The 18,082-nt window shown below is 47.6% G+C and overlaps 4 protein-coding genes across 4 annotated transcripts; 2 read left to right on the forward strand and 2 right to left on the reverse strand.

Moving 5' to 3' along the window:
* Positions 1 to 445: 445 nt before the first annotated feature.
* On the forward strand, positions 446 to 6,915 carry BDCG_03336 (uncharacterized protein). Its single transcript, XM_045418935.1, has 6 exons — positions 446 to 3,096; positions 3,182 to 4,446; positions 4,527 to 4,652; positions 4,729 to 4,946; positions 5,019 to 5,314; positions 5,404 to 6,915. Exons 1-6 carry the CDS (start codon positions 1,344 to 1,346, stop codon positions 6,372 to 6,374), a joined length of 4,629 nt encoding a protein of 1,542 aa, XP_045275395.1. The 5' UTR covers positions 446 to 1,343; the 3' UTR covers positions 6,375 to 6,915.
* Positions 6,916 to 7,432: 517 nt separating this feature from the next.
* Positions 7,433 to 9,783, forward strand: BDCG_03337 (thioredoxin reductase). The gene is made up of 3 exons (XM_045418936.1): positions 7,433 to 7,820; positions 7,932 to 8,831; positions 8,961 to 9,783. Exons 1-3 carry the CDS (start codon positions 7,799 to 7,801, stop codon positions 9,119 to 9,121), a joined length of 1,083 nt encoding a protein of 360 aa, XP_045275396.1. The 5' UTR covers positions 7,433 to 7,798; the 3' UTR covers positions 9,122 to 9,783.
* Positions 9,492 to 14,177, reverse strand: BDCG_03338 (lysine-specific histone demethylase 1). Its single transcript, XM_045418937.1, has 2 exons — positions 13,879 to 14,177; positions 9,492 to 13,745 (listed from the first exon to the last, which is right to left on the reverse strand). Exon 2 carries the CDS (start codon positions 13,457 to 13,459, stop codon positions 10,115 to 10,117), a length of 3,345 nt encoding a protein of 1,114 aa, XP_045275397.1. The 5' UTR covers positions 13,460 to 13,745; positions 13,879 to 14,177; the 3' UTR covers positions 9,492 to 10,114.
* Positions 14,178 to 14,351: 174 nt separating this feature from the next.
* On the reverse strand, positions 14,352 to 18,042 carry BDCG_03339 (golgi apparatus membrane protein tvp38). The gene is made up of 4 exons (XM_045418938.1): positions 17,107 to 18,042; positions 16,570 to 16,989; positions 15,108 to 16,382; positions 14,352 to 15,033 (listed from the first exon to the last, which is right to left on the reverse strand). Exons 1-3 carry the CDS (start codon positions 17,598 to 17,600, stop codon positions 16,022 to 16,024), a joined length of 1,275 nt encoding a protein of 424 aa, XP_045275398.1. The 5' UTR covers positions 17,601 to 18,042; the 3' UTR covers positions 14,352 to 15,033; positions 15,108 to 16,021.
* Positions 18,043 to 18,082: the final 40 nt, after the last annotated feature.

Genomic DNA, 18,082 nt, shown 5'->3' on the forward strand with positions numbered 1-18,082 from the left:
ATACAGACATGAACGGGGCTGAGGCTCGTATGTTATACCCTGCGGATGTCAATTCCTGACTACCGTTTTAACCAAGCACTGAACAATGCTTGGGGGGTTTACATCACGACTTACGCTTCAGATGATGTATCTATATATATGTGTGTGTGTGTGTGTGTGAGAGAGAACATATCGCATATGGTGGTGTACACATGTAGCCCGTATTTGTGACCGTGGTTAATAACTATCCAATGGGTATCAGAATTGCTACCTGAGTCCTCCTGTCAATGAAAGTATCCAAGAAACAAACCGCTGTCAATTGACCGGCCAGACCGCCCGTTTATATGCTTCGTCCAGCGCCTGTCCCGACTGAAGAGTAAAATAATTCTTGAAATACAGTTTGGAGCTTCCATCTTGCAACCAGGCAAAAAAACTTTCCGGTAAGTTATTATTATTTAGTATATATTATATATATATATACATCCATCTCGTGCAACTTCAGAATAGTTTCATAATAACCAATGCTCATTTTACATCCGTAACTTACTACTGTCGCTGATTGGTGTCGGCTCTCCAGCCACTTCTACCGCGACAAAGAAACAAAGATGGCTGGGGGGCGGCAGATCATTGTACGCTGTACGCTGTATTTCTCCCCGAAAGAACAACCAGCTCTCTTATCTCCACCTCACAGCCATCCTTTTTTCTTTCTCTCTATTTATTTTATTTTCATCTTTCTTGCTGGAGCTGGGTTAATAATACATATATACTCATTGCTCCATGGTCTATCACGTTGGTTTGCATTGCAGCGAGCCACACACACTCCTCCGTGTCTCGTCCGTTGTTGGCTGTCCAAGCTGCCCGCCAATCGTCTGCGACCAACACCGCGCTGGGGTCATTTCTTCCTATTTAACGATTTAACGGCCAACAAATACCGTCATAGGGCGGGCTTAGCTACCTTGTTCGTCTGCTTTGCCTTCGCCGCCGTTTTTTTCTCTTCTCTTTCTCAGCTTTAACAACCCCCTTCTACGGCTTTGTTCTGCGGTTCTGGCCTCTGAAGAATTATATACCCTATCTATTATCACCGTCTAAGCGAGTTTTTGATGTCTGGCCGTTGATCTTCGCCGCCCTACATACCCCGGAGCGCATTGCCTAGACATCATCAGAAAAGAACCTCCGAATCCGCTCGAGAAATGTGCGTTTGCGGCTTGCCTTCATAAGCTACGGCTCACGGGAGATATTTCTGAATACTCTTCTGTCCTGGCTTAGTATATAGAAACACCCCCCCCCCCAATTGGGTGCGCCTGAGGCTGCTCAGGTGTTGAAGCAAGCTGTGGCAGGGAGTTTGAGATTGATTGACTGGCAAAATGGCGACCATTTCATCATCCCGTAGACAGTCAGTGCCTGCTCCTGGCCGAAGACAAGCTTCTTATTCCGACCAGAAACCGATCAATGGTGTGGAGAACAATGCTCCATTCACAGACAACCGATATCCTGCCAAACGGGCTACCTCGTACAGCTATGCCAATCATGCTCCTGTCCTCCCTACAGCCCCAGATGTTCCGCGTCCCATTCCCTCTTCCTTCAGAAACTCTTTCAATGCTGGGCCGTCGCGTCGGTTCGGCGAAGAGCCAAAGCCATTCGCAGTGCGGGCTAAAGAACTACAAATAGAGGGAGCTCTGGATGGGCTGGATCACATTTCTCCAGCAAACAGTGCTTCTTGGGTAGAATCCCAACGACAACTGAATGAAGAAACAGGATCTCAAGGAGGCAGGATATCTCCTCATATCGACCTGCAAAACGTGACCATTCGCAAGCCGAGGAATAATAAACGGGCAAAAAACACTCCCCTTCCAGATTCCGCCCCGCCGCCTCAATCCAATTCATCGCTATCGCCGCAAAGTACAAGAAGCAATTCGCTGAATCACAGGAGGGACATACATATGCGACGTGATTGGGCTCCCGAGAAGTCTCCACTACAAAAGCTAGAATTCACGCTGAAAGATTTCAGTAAAGAGGAGAAACGTGCTAGGGTGGAGGAAGCTGAGATGCTTCTCAGGGAGGCAAAGGCCGGTCGTCGAAGTCGCCAAACCAGCCGCGATATAACGCCAACTTCGCAGGCAAGCACAGTCCGCAGACCAAAAAGCACCACAGACCCTTCAAACCTGGAGGAAACAGGCTTAGTCCGGAGTTTGAGTGCCAAGCAACGTGATAGATTGCAACATAGCGCTGTTATAGACTCAACAAAGCCTGATGCTAAGCGTTTCTCAAAGGACGGCCGTGGAGGCTTCGAATATGAAGAGTACCCGCTGCACGAGAATCAACAACAGCCACCACTAAGCCAAGAGCCGGTGCTCAATGAGCAGTATGATGTTCCACGAAATACTGAGCGACAGCGGGGTTGGGAACTTAGTGACACAAGAACGACAACAGCACGGACCGCAGATCAAAGAATGAACGATGCTGCTACGTTACAGAAAACCCAGATTCCATACAATCGCATCCCTGATGATCAAGAGGACGCGAACCACCTCTCCCAACAGACAGCCATACCTCAACCTCAACCCCAAAACTCCGGAACCGTGCAGCGCAGCAATAGCCGCAAGTTGCAGAAGCCGCTACCACGGAACCTCAATCCCCAATTACTAGTGGATCCTCGTGAGCAGAGGAGAGCATTCCCACCGGCTATCGCATCATCATCATCAGCTCCAGTCAACCAAGACATCCGACCGGCTACCAATCGCAACGTTTCGTCTAACAGCAAGGCAGGATCGGATAGGCTAGATGCTGGGAACAATAACACCCCTTCCAACGTGGGCCTTGGCCTGAGCAATACGACACCCCCTCAAACCTCTATGTCCGTAAACCACCCTCAGCCCACCAGGAATGGCAAGGGAAAACAGCACAGCGTCTCTTTTGCTGTGCCTCCCGCAACACCACCGCCAGTATCGGAGTGGAAGAATGCAGACGTTGGGAGGCTGCGTTTAGCAGATTTTGACCTTCGAGATATCGATGTCAAGAAGACTTGGTGGGAAGGTGGTGGGTCGGGCAGGCAACGAAGGGGCAATTCGGTTTCTGCTGGTCAACAACAACAGCACCCGTCGAAGTCGAAACTCAAAAGTAAGACTGATATTTATTTCCTTGGATATATGCTATTATGTTTTGCTATCTGCGAATACTAATCATGCTTGCTTTCATTTCGTAGACAACACGCCATTTAACCCACCCTTGTACCTAGAATGTGGGCCACTCCTCAGGTACACTGGGATGAAATGGGAGCAAAAAGATGGAGTTAATGGGCCTATTGAGCAGGAGGTATGGAGAGGGAGTATTATGATAGTCACTAAGGACTCTGCGTCGGACTACAAGGAACCCCCAACACTTCGGTTTTTCTCTCAGCCTATGAGCTTGCTTCCACCTCCGCCAACTGAGATTAGCGGGGAGAATGGTGAACTTGCGCCAGAGTATGTGGATCCAATTGCCGGCCTCACCAAGCTTGGACGAAATGGCAAGCTACTCTACGTGAAGCCCGTAGACCATCTTGAAGAAGCCAAAGACCTCTCCTTCATTGAAGACGACGACGGGCTCTTTGAAGTATCGCCTAGCCCTATCGACTATACCGCGAGCAATCAAGTTTCGCAACCCCCAAATGCGCGAATCAAAGAGAAAGATGGGGAGTCGGTAGGTAAATACAGAGAAATTAAGGGGGCACGTCTCTACGCAGATCCCGCGAGGGACGTGACGTTCTGGCGATTCAATCTCGAGATTGAGCTGGGCAACTGGCAACAGAGGATTGCGTATCGGATCAACCAGGGCTCCGCGGTTGGATTCTGGGTCCCTGCCAAGGGCCAGTCAATGAACATCATGTTCCACAGCGGCAACGGGTTCAGCGAATCAGCCGATCGCGACAAGTTCAGTGGGCCTGACCCCCTTTGGCGAGATGTTCTAAACACACACCAAACGCTCCCGTTCCATGTTATGGTAGGCGGAGGCGACCAGATATACAACGACTCGGCTCTGTTTGACACAGAACATTTCCGCTGTTGGATGGGCCTACGCGTCCCATATGAAGAACGGTATCATCCATTCAATCTTGACATCAAATCCGAAATGGAGAACTTTTATCTTCAGCAGTATCTGAAATGGTTCTCGCATGGGCTGTTCAGTATGGCCAATTCCCAGATCCCGATGGTGAATATGTGGAATGACCATGACATTGTACCCGGTTATGGCTCTTTTCCGGATCAGCTTATGAGATCACCCGTCATGTCTGGGGCGGGCGAGTTGGCATTTAAGTATTATCTGCTTTTCCAACATCAGAGTGTGCCCGAGGAGACAGATTTGGATGAACCGAGCTGGTTGTTCGGTGCAAATCCTGGTCCTTATATCGGGCAGCGGAGCAGGAGTGTTTTTATGAATATGGGCAAGCGAGTAGCGTTTTTGGGAGTTGATTGTCAAACTGAGCGCACGGTAAGTCAGCTCCCGGAATAGATATAATTTGTAGGCTTCTATTTTTTATTTTATTTTTTAACTGACATGGGTTATTGCAGAAAAACGAAGTGCTCATCGATGATTCTGCTGACCTCATATTCACTCGCTGTCATGACCAAATTATGAAGGGGGAAACAAAGCACTTGATCGTGCTTTTAAGCGTACCTATCGCGTATCCACGCCTGGTATTGTTGGATTCTTTTCCTAATACAATCACCGTAATTCACATGGATTGATTAGTACTGACAACAGAACTGCTAGGTGTGGCTTGAGAACGTTTTGTCCAGTCGGGCGAGCTATCCTGTAAAGGCACTTGGGCGGGCGGGAATATTTAGCAATTTACGAGATAGGTTCGATGTAGACACGGAAACGATTGATAGCCAGTGGACCTCGAAGGCGCATAAGCTTGAGCGCGGCTGGCTGATCGAGGATCTCCAAGAACTCGCTGCGGAGAAATCTGTGCGAATCACTATACTCGGGTATGTATGCCTGAGCTCCTCCTTCAAAATGATATATCTGGTGTTTATACGCAGGCTAATATTCCATCACAGAGGCGATGCTCAAGTCGCGGCAATCGGACAGTTCTACTCCAACCCAAAGCTGCAGATCCCCAAAGATAAAGACTACAGATACATGCCTAATGTGATATCTTCGTCGATTGTCAATGCGCCCGCCTCGGAGATGATGGCGGATGCTCTCAATAAACGTAACAAGCTTCACTTTTTAGATACGAAGACGGTCGAGGACATGCGAGCAATATTTGCGTTTGATGTTGATGGAAAGCCGCGAAACAACAAGCGCCTTCTTCCCAGAAGGAACTGGTGTTCTATTCGAGAATATGCTCCTGGTGAGTCTTCAAGCAAGAAATAACTTTATATAGAGTGACTAGTGACTATCATTCAAAATTCAACCCTGCTAATTGATAAATGTTCCCAGGGTCTACTCCGCCTCAGACACCGACGGAATCAGAACCGCCCACCCCGTCTGCGGGCCGTCCTGGAAAGTTGATGAGATCCCTATCCCTATCTAGAGGCGATGGAAGGCCTTCAGCTCTCCTTCGGAAACTATCTCAGCGCGGCGGTCCCCCACCGTCTCGCAGCCTCTCGTTGCGCGGACTGGAGAAGCGCCGCATGAGCTACGACGGGCTCCCCTCTACCGCAGCACAAGCAAAAGATAGTTACTTCCCGCCCCAACCCCAAAGGCCCATGACGGCTGGAAACCAACAACAAACCGACGATCCAGCACAGCATCCACGACCGGGGAGTAATTTCCTCCGCCGTCGCACCGACCTATCCGCCAAGGAGATTAAACGTGAAGCGAAGGGTGGAGCCTTCGTTTTGCAGAACTTCATAAACCTGGAGGGAGGGCTTGATATCACCTTGAACTGCGAGACGAATTCGCGGGACCCGGCGGGAATCACAAGTCCGTATCGAGTGCTGGTGCCTGCGCTATGGTTTGAGGGGCCATTTGAACCGAGTGAACCGCGGGAGAAGAAGCGTTGGTGGAAGATTGGCGGGAGGAAGAAGCAAGAGCAGGAGGAGCAGCAGGAACAGCAGGGGCAGGAGGATGGGGATGGCGGCGCGGCACCGGATATGGGGCAGCTGGGTTATGGCAATGGGCATGGGCATGGGCATGGGCCTAGTCATGGCCGGGGACTCGAGCAGGAGCCGGACCGGGAACAGGTACTCAGCCGTGCTGGGGAAGGTTATCAGAGACGACGGTATGATGATGATGGGTATGGGCAGGGGGAGGAGGAACCTCATCCCCACCAAGGTCAAGATAATGATGAATATGATGAATATGATGATGATGACGTCGGATTACCACCGCTCCCACCACCTCCCCAGCCGGGATACAGCGGGGTGGATGCGTATAAGCCGAGGAAGAAGTGGCTTGGGATCATTTAGCGGTTTTGTGGTCGTTTTGTTATCTTTCTTTTTCTTCTGCTTCTTCTTCTTCTTTCTATATTTATATTTATATTTTGTTTTCCTATTCTGGTTTGCTCTCTTCTGTGCTTTTGGTTTGATATGGAGGAATTTGAGGGTTACAAGACAACTAGTTCAGGTATTATTTTCTTTGCTTTTCTTTCATGCTGTACCTAACTTGTTAACTACTGGCTGGATACCAACACGCAAATTTTCGAATATACTCTTTTCAACTCAAGAGAGTGTTTTTATTTTATTTATTTTATTGCCTTGTCCTATGCCTATTCCCCAACACCAACCTCCTTTATACTAATATTCCAGGCACATTATCATATGTGCGAGTAAAAGCAATGATCATTGTATCACATATTCTGAATCTCCTTGAACACATCCGGCCATTCCATCCTGTCTAAATAGCTGATATCTCGGTATTTTTTTGACGCTTGGTAACATACAAAAGAGGCCTGGCCATGGCGAGGGGGAAGAGTCAACACAAACAGTGTTGAAGAGTCACTCACCCGCCCAGATTTTAATTTAGTTATTCTAAAAAAAAATTAAAAAAATAAAAAATCCCCCCCCCAAAAAATCCCCGCTAATTCTCTTTGTATAGGTTCAATTCAACTTGGATTAGCTACAGCAACAGTCCTGGTGCAATCTCCCGTCGGAAGGTTTTGATGCAGCTGTATCAATTCAAATGCAGAGTCAAGGGATTGGCTGCGGAGACGAGAGGCTAGATGGGATTCTACGCAAGACGAAGCAGGGACAAGCAAGATAAATATCAAGAACGGGAGAGACGAATGATGTGGAATCTAGCGTTGAGTGGGATGAGCCAGCTATGTAGCTGGCGGTGTTGTTATATATAATATTTAGTTTGTTCTGGTTAAAACAGTCATTCATAATGAATCTAGGAATATAAGTAGAATATTTGCAAAAGCATTTTGTCTGTTGAATCAGGGAGTGTCAGTGGTCTTGAAAGTCTTAAATATATATATAATAAACAGCAAATATATTTGTTATTTTAATACAGCTTGATCAGGCCATGAAGTTAAAAATCACGTATAATATTATAACTAAAGATTAATGATTATTAACTAACAACTAAGTTAGCAACCCCCCGCCACCAAAGCAACATCTTACAACACTGCAGACAGACATCCATAAATAAAACCCTCCAACAACACCATCTAGCATCCTCCTTCCCCCTTCTCAACTAGTATAGAAAGAAGATCATCAAGCTGTTTTCCTCAATTTTCCGCCGCGCTCCCTTCTCCCCCCTCCGATCCACCGTCGGTCTCTCTGTTGCGGCTGCGGCCTCGTTCCAGAACAGACCCTCCCCCTCCGGCGCTGCCCTCTCCCTTACCCCCACGACGCCATTGAGCGTCAAGACTGCCCATATCTCGTCCAGAATGGCGCACTCCAAAGTTGTCAGTGAGTACTTCAATTCTTCTGGACCCGATATAGTATCAAAACATCTGGAAGCTACCCCCTCCACCCGACCCCAATACACATCTTCTAACCATGAGGGGAGGGCAAAAAAAGTCATCGGCTCCGGCCCCGCTGCGCACACAGCAGCCATCTACCTCTCCCGCGCTGAGCTAAAGCCCGTCCTGTACGAAGGAATGATGGCCAACAACACCGCGCCCGGCGGACAGCTCACCACCACCACCGACGTCGAGAACTTCCCCGGCTTCCCCAACGGCATCAACGGCTCCGAACTCATGGACGGCATGCGCGCCCAATCCGTCCGCTTTGGCACACAGATCATCACCGAAACAGTCTCGCGCGTCGATCTCTCCTCGCGCCCCTTCAAAGTATGGAAGGAGTACTCCGATGGCCCCAACGATGCGGCCGCGCACACGGCCGATGCCCTCATCATTGCCACGGGCGCGAATGCCCGCCGACTCGATTTGCCCGGTGAGCAGCAGTATTGGCAAAACGGCATCAGTGCGTGCGCGGTGTGTGACGGGGCCGTTCCTATTTTCCGCAACAAGCCATTGTTCGTGATTGGCGGGGGCGATTCGGCCGCGGAGGAGGCTATGTTCCTGACCAAGTATGGAAGTAAAGTGACCGTGTTGGTGCGCAAGGATAAACTGCGCGCCAGCAAGACGATGGCGAAGAGACTGTTGGCAAATCCTAAGGTTGAGGTGAAGTTTAACACCGTTGCGCTCGAGGTGCTGGGCGAGCCGGAGCCAAGGGGCCTCATGACCCATTTGAAGATTAAGAATGTAGTATCTGGTAATGAGGAGGTAGTGCCTGCCAATGGGCTCTTTTACGCTGTAGGACACGATCCTGCGACGGCACTGGTTAAGGGGCAGGTCGAGACGGATGCGGAGGGTTATATTCTTACGAAGCCCGGGACGAGTTATACCAGTGTCCCTGGCGTGTTTGCTGCGGGTGATGTGCAGGATAAGAGATACAGACAAGCCATTACTAGTGCGGGTATGTATTATCATTATATTCCTTCCGTCTCTACTTTTTTCTTTTTTTTCTTTTTTCTTTTTTTTTTTTTTTTTTTTTTTTTTAGATGTCCACTGGACTCATATTATCTCTTTTGTGATTGGTATATAGGATCCGGTTGTATCGCTGCGCTTGAAGCTGAGAAATTCCTTGCCGAGTCGGAAGGGGCTGATGAACCTCCTGTCGTTACCTCGACGCTCGAACATTCTACCACTAACGAAGGAGGGAAAGGAGCTCCGTCATTGGAATATACGTCAAATCCTCTGCTGTAAGAAGAGATAGATAGGTAGCAGGAGGGTTTTCTAGATTAGCAGCGAAGAAAACGGGATTGGAGCCAGCACTGGCTTCCTGGTGCTCTTCGGAACAGGAGCAAGTGGTCGAAGGCGATTCTATTTCTTTTTGTTTTAGATTATTATTATACAATTTTTGCTTCCGTGCCCCAATAAAACTCCCATTTGATGGATGAGCATGGGGTTGGCCGGGGGTTAGACGACAATTATAGAAATATCTCTGTTTTCAAATTACCCTCTATGTTGATATATGGAATGGTTTGGCCCCTTAACTAGTTAAGTTACCAGTTAGCTTGGTGGTGGTTGATCGAGCTCTTCTGCCCCAGTGGCCTACACTGAACAGCTCCATGGATTTGCCTAGTGAGAAGGTTAGATGAATAGATTCCGCTAGCACGAGTATCACTCGTCGGCTCTCATTTTATTAACATTTCCTCCGTTTTAATAGAATTGGCATCTCATTATTTTGTTTTTCATCCTCTTTGCCTCTCTGGAGACGGACGGGAAGGGTGATGAAAGGGGAAAAGGAAAGCATAAAACGGTGTACAAACACAGTAATTATACATGCAGTACAATTGTGAATCAGAATCAATGAAAAAAGAAGAGAAAAAAAAGAAAAAAGAAAAAAGAAAAAAGATTTAGGAGAAATGCAAGAAAACTAAGAAGTAATGCGCCATGTAACGAATGGGAACACTGTGCCTCCCACATATGTCCATCAATGAGAAATTCCCTTAGTAGAAGAAGAAGAAGGGGAAATGACCGGAAGAACCAGACTCCACCCATCCCACGAACTGCCAAATGGACACCTTACCGACTGGATGCCTCTAACTAATGAAAATCAGAGTAGAAGACCAGTGTGATGCAAAATGAAAAATTACCGTACCTATAGAAAAAGGAACATGGCATGCTAACATAATAGCCCGTAATTTTTTGCAACAAGAAACACGAAAGAGAGGAAATAGAAAGCTCCCACGCCACTCAGCCAACCTTCCTAGTTTTTCTCCCTACCTCAAGTCCAAAACCCCCCTTCTGATCCAGGCCCTCAATGCTCTCCAAATGCTTCTTCGTAGCCTGGATCTCGAACGCATCAAACGGATTCGCCGCACACCACCGGTCCTTAACCTCATACGTCTTCCGCTCCCACTCAATGATCCTCTCCTTCCATTTCTCCAGCGACTCGTCGTTTTCACGGCGATGTACAGCGATTTGGTCAAGGTACGGTTGCCGGATGTCCGCAGGGGCATCACGCCACATCTGGCCCAGGGCCTGGCGGATCTCGTCCCGTGGCGCTTTGGCATTGGCGTTTCCTGTGCTGGCGCGTCGGGCGTCATCGCATTTCGATTTGCAGATGTGCCAGTAGTCCTTTTGGTAGAGGAGGAATGGATTGAGAGGTTTTTTTGCTGGCCGTGGCTCGGCGGGGCCGAGTTCGCCAATTATTGCTTCCCACATTGCTTTATCGTAGGCCTCGCGGAGGAAGGATGTTGATGGGAAGGAGTTATTTGCGCGGGGTGCAGCGGTGGGTTTCTCGGCGTGTATGGCATTTTTTGCCGGGTTTCCGGTTGGTGGTGGTTCCTTTCGTTTTCGTCCGTTGGATTGAGTACCATTAGAGGTGGTGCCATTCACCGTTGTGGTAGACATTGCGTTTGCTGTTTTGCTTCTGGTAGGAACAAGAGGCTTGCGGAAAGTGATTGGTCCAATAATGGACTCGAGGATTTCGGACGCAGCACGAAGCCCAGAGAGGTAGGCTCCATGCACAGTAGCCGGATGAGTGCCACAGGTAGCTTCACCAGCGAAGTGCAAATTCCCGATCGGTTTGGCCATAAGGTCATAATCCCCAGGCAGTGCATCTGTACCAACGTAGGAGTAACTGCCATTGGCAAACTTATCCTGACCCCAGCGTGTGACAATGGTTTCTAGGGGATCTGGCACGGCAACATGTTTGAAAATGTTGCGAAGTTGGGATGTAACTTCGCTGAGAATTTCAGAGTCAGTCATCCTCTCGGCCTGGTGAGCAGCGTTACCAGCCATGAGCGCAATCAATACTGGTAGCCCTGTAGTTTTGATACAGTTCCAGAATAAGTAAAATCTGCCGCGGTTTTGGCTGTAGTCTGATTGAGATAAGCTGTTCTGGATTGTAGGTTCCCGAAGAAGACCGAACATATCCCTCTCAGAATCCCAAAATGATTTCTCAAACACGAGAATAACCTTGTTCATGGTTCCAAAACCAAGTCTGTTCACGGGGCCTGTCTTCCATTCCGGCAGAGGTGGCTCGAATTGGACAGATCCCTTTTTGAGCACACCTAGAGGCGCAGTGAAAACGATTTTATCTGCCTGGATAGTTTCACCATCCTCGCAATGGACGAAAGTTTTATTGCTTGACACCCCTCGCGGATCGTAGGATATCTTCGTCACTATCTTACCGGTTCGAACATCCAGTTTATCTGGGAAAGACCAGAGTCCGCGCGGTACTTGCTGGTAGCCTCCCACCACCTGAGCATGCTCGCCTTCAAACTCATTGCCCATATCCTGATCCCAACCGGATAAGCTAAGCTTCCCAACGTTTGCAGCATTAGCATATTCTAGATTCGCAAAATGCCAGTTCAACAATCTCATATCCTGGGGTGTCAACGGTAGGAGTCTTTGGTATTGCCTAATTCCATCATCCAAAACCGTTCCTAGTGATTGTGTTTTGGATTTTCTCGCAATTGCATCTAAGGATATGGAATCATGACTAGTAACGCCATTCCTCAACTTCCATCCCATTGCTTGACATGCAATGGCTGCTGAATGGTTATTGGTCGCGCCAAGATCAGCGAGCGCAACTCCGGCTGAGGTTTTAACATTTGGAGTTTTGTGGCTAACACCCCTTCGAACACGCTTCGCGGGCAACAGCATTCCTATTGTCCCTGAGGCCGCCGCTTCTTCATATTGTCTAATGGTGAGCCCATCGTCGGCAGACGAGTCACGGCCCGAATCGATCAGTTCCCTGTCACCTTCGGCTACAGGAGCGATCACTGCCTTATGACGGTAAGCCCCGGAGCGGTCAAGAATATCATTGTAAAGTTTCTCCGCCATTGCATCCCTAAGCTCATCGACGGGCGTACCATCAATGTCGTAAATCGTTGAGATATCTCTTAATAGATGATATCGGAGAGCCAGCTGGGCGCGAATGATTGGATCCAGAGGGTTTCCATGGTCGAATCCCACAATAATTTGTGCTCCCATTTCAGCAGTAGATCGTAAGCCTGGTGCTAATTTATCTGATTGTAGAGATTTGAGAGGGTGCGAATATATTCGTCCACCTATCCGCTTACGACCTTCCAACAAAATCACTTTTGGTGGAGTGGTATTTTCCGGGAATTGATGAAAAAGTCCCTGTAACTGTCTAGCGCAACCTAAGCCTGCCATGCCTGCCCCTATTATAACTACTATTGGTCCATCCTTCCGCCGGCCTCTTTTCGAGGTCATTGGTGCTTTTGGAATATCGATACACCCGAAGTTGATATACCCATTACGAACAAGCCAGTCGTACGCCAAAGACGCTAGATTCATCCATCGATAGTCCTTGGCACAGCCAAGTGCTTCTTCTCTTGTAACGCTGACCATTGGATTTCTTGTCCACAGTCGAAGGATTCCATTCCGAATATTGAGATACACTGTCACGTGGAGATGACAGAGGTCATCCTGCAGCAAGGCCTGTTCGCCTTTGTGCAACGCGTACGGATTGAGTCGCGAGGCGTGAGCCGCAGCAATACATTGTTGAGCATATGTGGATGCCGAAAGTCGCGCGGGTATCGACGACCTGGGTCTATATTTACGATATTCTGAACCCGAATCTGCCGGTTGACTCTTTGGAGTAAGATCGGGGTTCATCTGTGTGCTGGGGGAGGCAGATTTAGGAGGAGGCAAAGGAGATACGAGAGACGCCGAGGTCATCGAACCATTCGGTGTTTCATGATGACTATCGGTGAAGGAATCTCGCTCCCGTGACGAACGATCTAAGCCTTGGGAACTATCCTCTAGAAAATCTGTAGATGAGGTAAGTTGTGAGTCTTTCGATAATAAATTAATTCTCGCATCATATTGGGTTTGCTGTTGGGGTAATTGACTATCAGGACTTGGTATCTGTGGTTTTGCGGCCTGGAGGGTTTTAATGGTGACGTCTGCGATAGTGTCGTTTACGGTTGAAGCATGGGCGTGGAATTCGCTGCCATGATGAATCTCTAGCATCTCCTGCAATGAATCTTTTTCACAAAGAGTGGTTTTGGTTAATTCCGCACGGTCGTGGGTCTCAGTAAGCAAGTTTCCAGCCATTCCGAACATGGCAAAATTTGAGAATATGGCTGAGAAAGCCGATGGGAACTCTGCGTCGAGGTTTCCAGTACCGATTCACCCCCTGTGTACCAACACTGGCAAGCACGGTTCAAAATAAAAAAAAAAAATAATGAGGAATATCGAATGGCGTCGGCAGTGTTCTTTAATATATTAACAGATATCATATGTCGACTTCTGCCATCCTCACGATGATATATTGGGCAAACGGCCGCCTCAGGGATCGACTATAGATGCGGGTGTATGAACCGATGGATCCTCCAGTATCTTCCAAGCCCTAGAAAGTACTGTCAGATAATGTTTTTGCTAATTTATATCATGAAATTGATACGTTTGACATGCGATATAGTATCGGACGCGGAGATATATGGCAGGGGAGAAATTTCATTTTTAGGATTTAAGTTACTTGCCCTTGACTCGAGATTCCAGACACATAGAAGTGTGAAAGGGGAGACTATAGTCTCCGTCAATGCAGACAATAGGCCATTCTAGACATCTGCGTGTTGAGGTTCTTTTTCAATATCTCCTATCAGAGGTGGGCATATATATGTATCAGGAGTCTTCCAGGCTGGGCGCTATTCCCGGCTGGAAGTATCCAAGTCATGTGACTCGCTTCGTGCCTTATGTAAACCTTGCTTCCACGACATCTTCCGTTGCGTACAACTGAGACCAAGGCCTGCGATCGGTATTTCCACGCACTGCCTAGACAGGATCACATGACCCCTCGATTTCCAGCAACGTTACCTAGGTACGAAGAAGTTGCGACAACAGCAGCGAATGTCGTGATACTTTATTAGTTAACTACTATGTTTAGCGACATCTCTAGACTTTCAGACATTTCCATCTTTTGATTCCCTACAACGATACTCAATACCGAAGGGTGGAACCATGAGGAATAGGAGGTCTTCGCCCAACTATCAATGGTAACTATCAATGGTGACGTGCTTGCCTCGAATCCGCCTGAATACTCCGTACTATGTACGTGATATAGGAGTCCTTTCTGATCGTGAATTTCTTCATTAGGAGATTAGTCCTATACGGCCTGAAGGATATCTCCATCGGCAGGTTCGCAGAATGCATGAGTTTCCTATCAAAGTGTCTTCAACAACAGCGGGGGGTTTCCAGGTTTGACAGCGAAAAAACTGCGGCCCTACAGCGTACAAAGTTCCCTATCTACGCCATCTTCGCATTCTGAGATATTTCGCTACTTGAAAACTCATAAAAGCAGGGGGTAAAAAAAAAGGGATATTGGTAAATAGGTAAACTCCCGCCCTGGTAAAATCCAGAGCCTACAGCCCGCATCAAAAGATATATCTAGTTTCCAACCTACAATTTTTCTGTGGACCCGCGGTTAAACCTCTATCATGTGGCCCATACTTCGCGCTACTGCGTGAGTGCGGTATTGTAGAGACTCAACTGGATCAGAAGATTTCAGTCAACATTTGAATGAATGAGGTCGGAGAATTGGAACGTTCTAATGCTGAGCTGGAGTTTTTGGCATCCGTCAGTAGAATGCCTGTATCCAGAAGATAGAGCCTCACACATGAGGGGAAGGGAAAATAATTCTGGAGTTCATCAGTACACCATTAATTCCTCTGCATAATACTCTCTGAACGGATAACTACCCGAGGCGTCTGACCAGTGAACTCTCACGGAGAGCTTGAAATGCCTTTTGTATGGGTTTTCGTAGCTTTTGTCAAATCCATCCTGTGGTTCTGTAATTGTATTTCTTCGCGGGCATGGATATCTCTTTCCAATAGTGTTCCGTTCATCGAGGAGTAGTTTTCTGAGTGTTCAAGGACCTTCAAGCCGCCATCTACTTTTGAAGGTTGTTGATACTGTGCTTTCGCAAAGAAAGGATGCAAGAATCCAAAGGATCAATTAGCATGAGAAGTAGAGGAAAGCCGAGTACGGAATAGTCTTGTTGCGTGATTCTTCGCTGGAGGGCCTCTGGCCGATCTAGAACACATAAATTGTATAAAACCAGTTAGTGCAGCTAGAAAATCGCTGAAGCTGCAAAACCCCAGTGTAGGTAAGACTTTGATGTGAGTGGCATTCCTGGGTTTCAAATGGAGATTGACGCTGAGTGACTGAATTCATTATTAATATTAACTAACTGATGGGTCCCACATTGAACCAACCAGTAAGGGCCAGTGGACGTTCTGTCGGCCCGAACCTTAACTAGACCAGCCCTGAGCAACAAAACCAACGCTCATTATTCACTATTATGGTCAGACAGATGGGGAGGAATAGCATTCCAAAAATACACTGATGAATGTATGTATATCTAGCCTTGAGAATAAGCCTTGAGAATAAGCCAATTCGAAATATGATCATACAGAACATACGCCACACCCTACCATATATATATATGTGTGTTTTAAACCTGAAGTCCAGCAGCAAAAATAAAAATGACTTAAAAAAGACAACCAGGAAGGAGAAATGACAAAGGCTGATCTAAAACTAAAAAAAAAAAAAAAAAAGACATACCTTACCACACGGAAGTATAAAAACCAAGAACAACAGGGCGTGAACCTGATTCTAAACAAGAACCTATTTCGAATCGAAATGTCGATGTAAGCTATACGACTCATTAACATCGCCCGCACCATCCCCATCCCCATCATCAAAAACATCAGAATCATTGTCCGTAAATTCATCATGGTATCCAACCGGGTCGATGGCAACGTGGTCATCATCAATGTCCGCGCTGATATCATACCCATGAGCAACACCATCCCGTCGGAAGCCAATGCGAGCTTCCTCGTCGAGCGCCTGTGCAGCGGCAATATCATCCGGGTCATCTGAGAAGACGTGTGGTGGCTGAGGATGGTGCGGGTCGTTGGATAGGGATCGTCGGATGCTGTTGTTAGCGCGCTCTTCGGCTTCGAGCTCTTTGGAGCGGGCGAGGGTACTATGCGGAAGATTTTCAATGTTGGTTTTGTTTTAATTTACGCTGGAGACAGGCATGATGCAATTTGGGCATGTCGAAAGTGAAACCCAATAAATAATAATAAAGAACAAATAAAAAATGAAGTAGCAAAAATCAGGGTTGTGGGATGAACTAGACAGATGACGTTGACGCTGTCAATTTTACGTACTTTCTATATATATACCACCCAGTGAAGATACCGACGGACATGCTGACCAAGATGCTGATAACATTGATGGCTTTTGAGCCTGCGCTCATCGTCTCGCCGCTCTGCGCTAGAATGCGCAGTCTGCTGCCGATGAAAGTCGGGACTAGGAGTTTTGGAGATATGATGGCAGTAGCAAGACCATACATGAGGGGGTGTACAGTAGGGAACGTCGATATTGCTCCGTTACATATCGAATATGGTAGTGGGCAAAGTCTGATCATACAAAGCAGTTGTAAACCGTCATATTTCAGGGTCAAGGCAAGGGCGGCAAAGCGTTTATCGTGTTGCATTAATCGATGTACGAAGGACGAAAAAAGGGTTCGAGAGGCGATGAAGGAACAGGTGGAACCAAGCACTGTTCCAATACCGTATAGAAGCCACCTAAAGATGAAAGTACCGGTTTCACTGTCAATATGATGCGTAAAAGGAAGGAGAATTTTCTTTCCCCCCCCAAAAGGTAAGCTTAATCCATCACTCTCCAAGGGAAGCAAGACGTACCCTTTCCAAACACCAAAAATAAAACCCGCTATAGTCCCGATGGTCGACCAACCAATAAGCGGAGGGAAGGAAACGGTAAACGTGCACAAAATCAAGATGAAGTATGCAAGCTTGGAGTTCTCCCAATCCTCCGCGACAGGCTCCAGCCATTTAAATATCTGGCCTGTAAGAATCATAAATCCTAGCCCCAACGTGATGACCGCAATTGTTGCCAACACGGAGCCAATTTTCTGTAGAAGAGTCATCCTCCCAAAAGTGCGGGAGACACGTTGGTAGGAAAGTTTCATATGGTTTATAGTTCTATCGCGCAAGGAAACTGGTGGGACAGCGAAGAGGGAGGAGCTCCTCCTCCCCGAAGAGCGGGAAAGGCTCGAGCGAGGCTGGCTCCATGGCGGGCGGATTGATTCGAAAGTAGGAGATATGCATTCATCCGGGTCTGGTAGAAGGGAAGGCGAGAGGGCGTTTACAGTTTGAGAGGGGTCTGTACTAGGCATCTCTCATAGATCCGGCGTGCGTATTCCCAGGAATGGATGGGAAGTGGTGAGATGAGGTGATGCTGGCTGCTCATCCGCGTATAAATAAGGGACAAAGCTATTTGCGTGCCATTCAGCAGCCTGGTGATGGTTGTATCATGTGTGAGAAAATTGTTGGTATCGCGAGAAAGAAGAAGGGCGGCAGTGATGATGCTTGATTGAGGCTGTGGAGACAACTTAAGTAATAATAGGAAGGACACGGGCCGGCGGCTAATTGAGCGGGAGAGAAGCGCGCAGGCAGACACGAAATCACCACAACTATTATATACTCCGTATTCCGTAACTTACTCTGGAGAAAATTGCAAAACTATTTGACCAGTTCAAATTCAAATAGAAGAAGCAAAAGAGGGATAACAAGTAGAAAACGGCAGGCCAACGCCTTTTCACCCCAGTTTCATGGAGTTTATATCTTACGGCTTAGTTCAACCTCCCTCCGGATTACG

This window comes from Blastomyces dermatitidis (assembly GCF_000003525.1).
Source record: "Blastomyces dermatitidis ER-3 genomic scaffold supercont1.3, whole genome shotgun sequence".
NCBI classification, from domain to species: domain Eukaryota; kingdom Fungi; phylum Ascomycota; class Eurotiomycetes; order Onygenales; family Ajellomycetaceae; genus Blastomyces; species Blastomyces dermatitidis.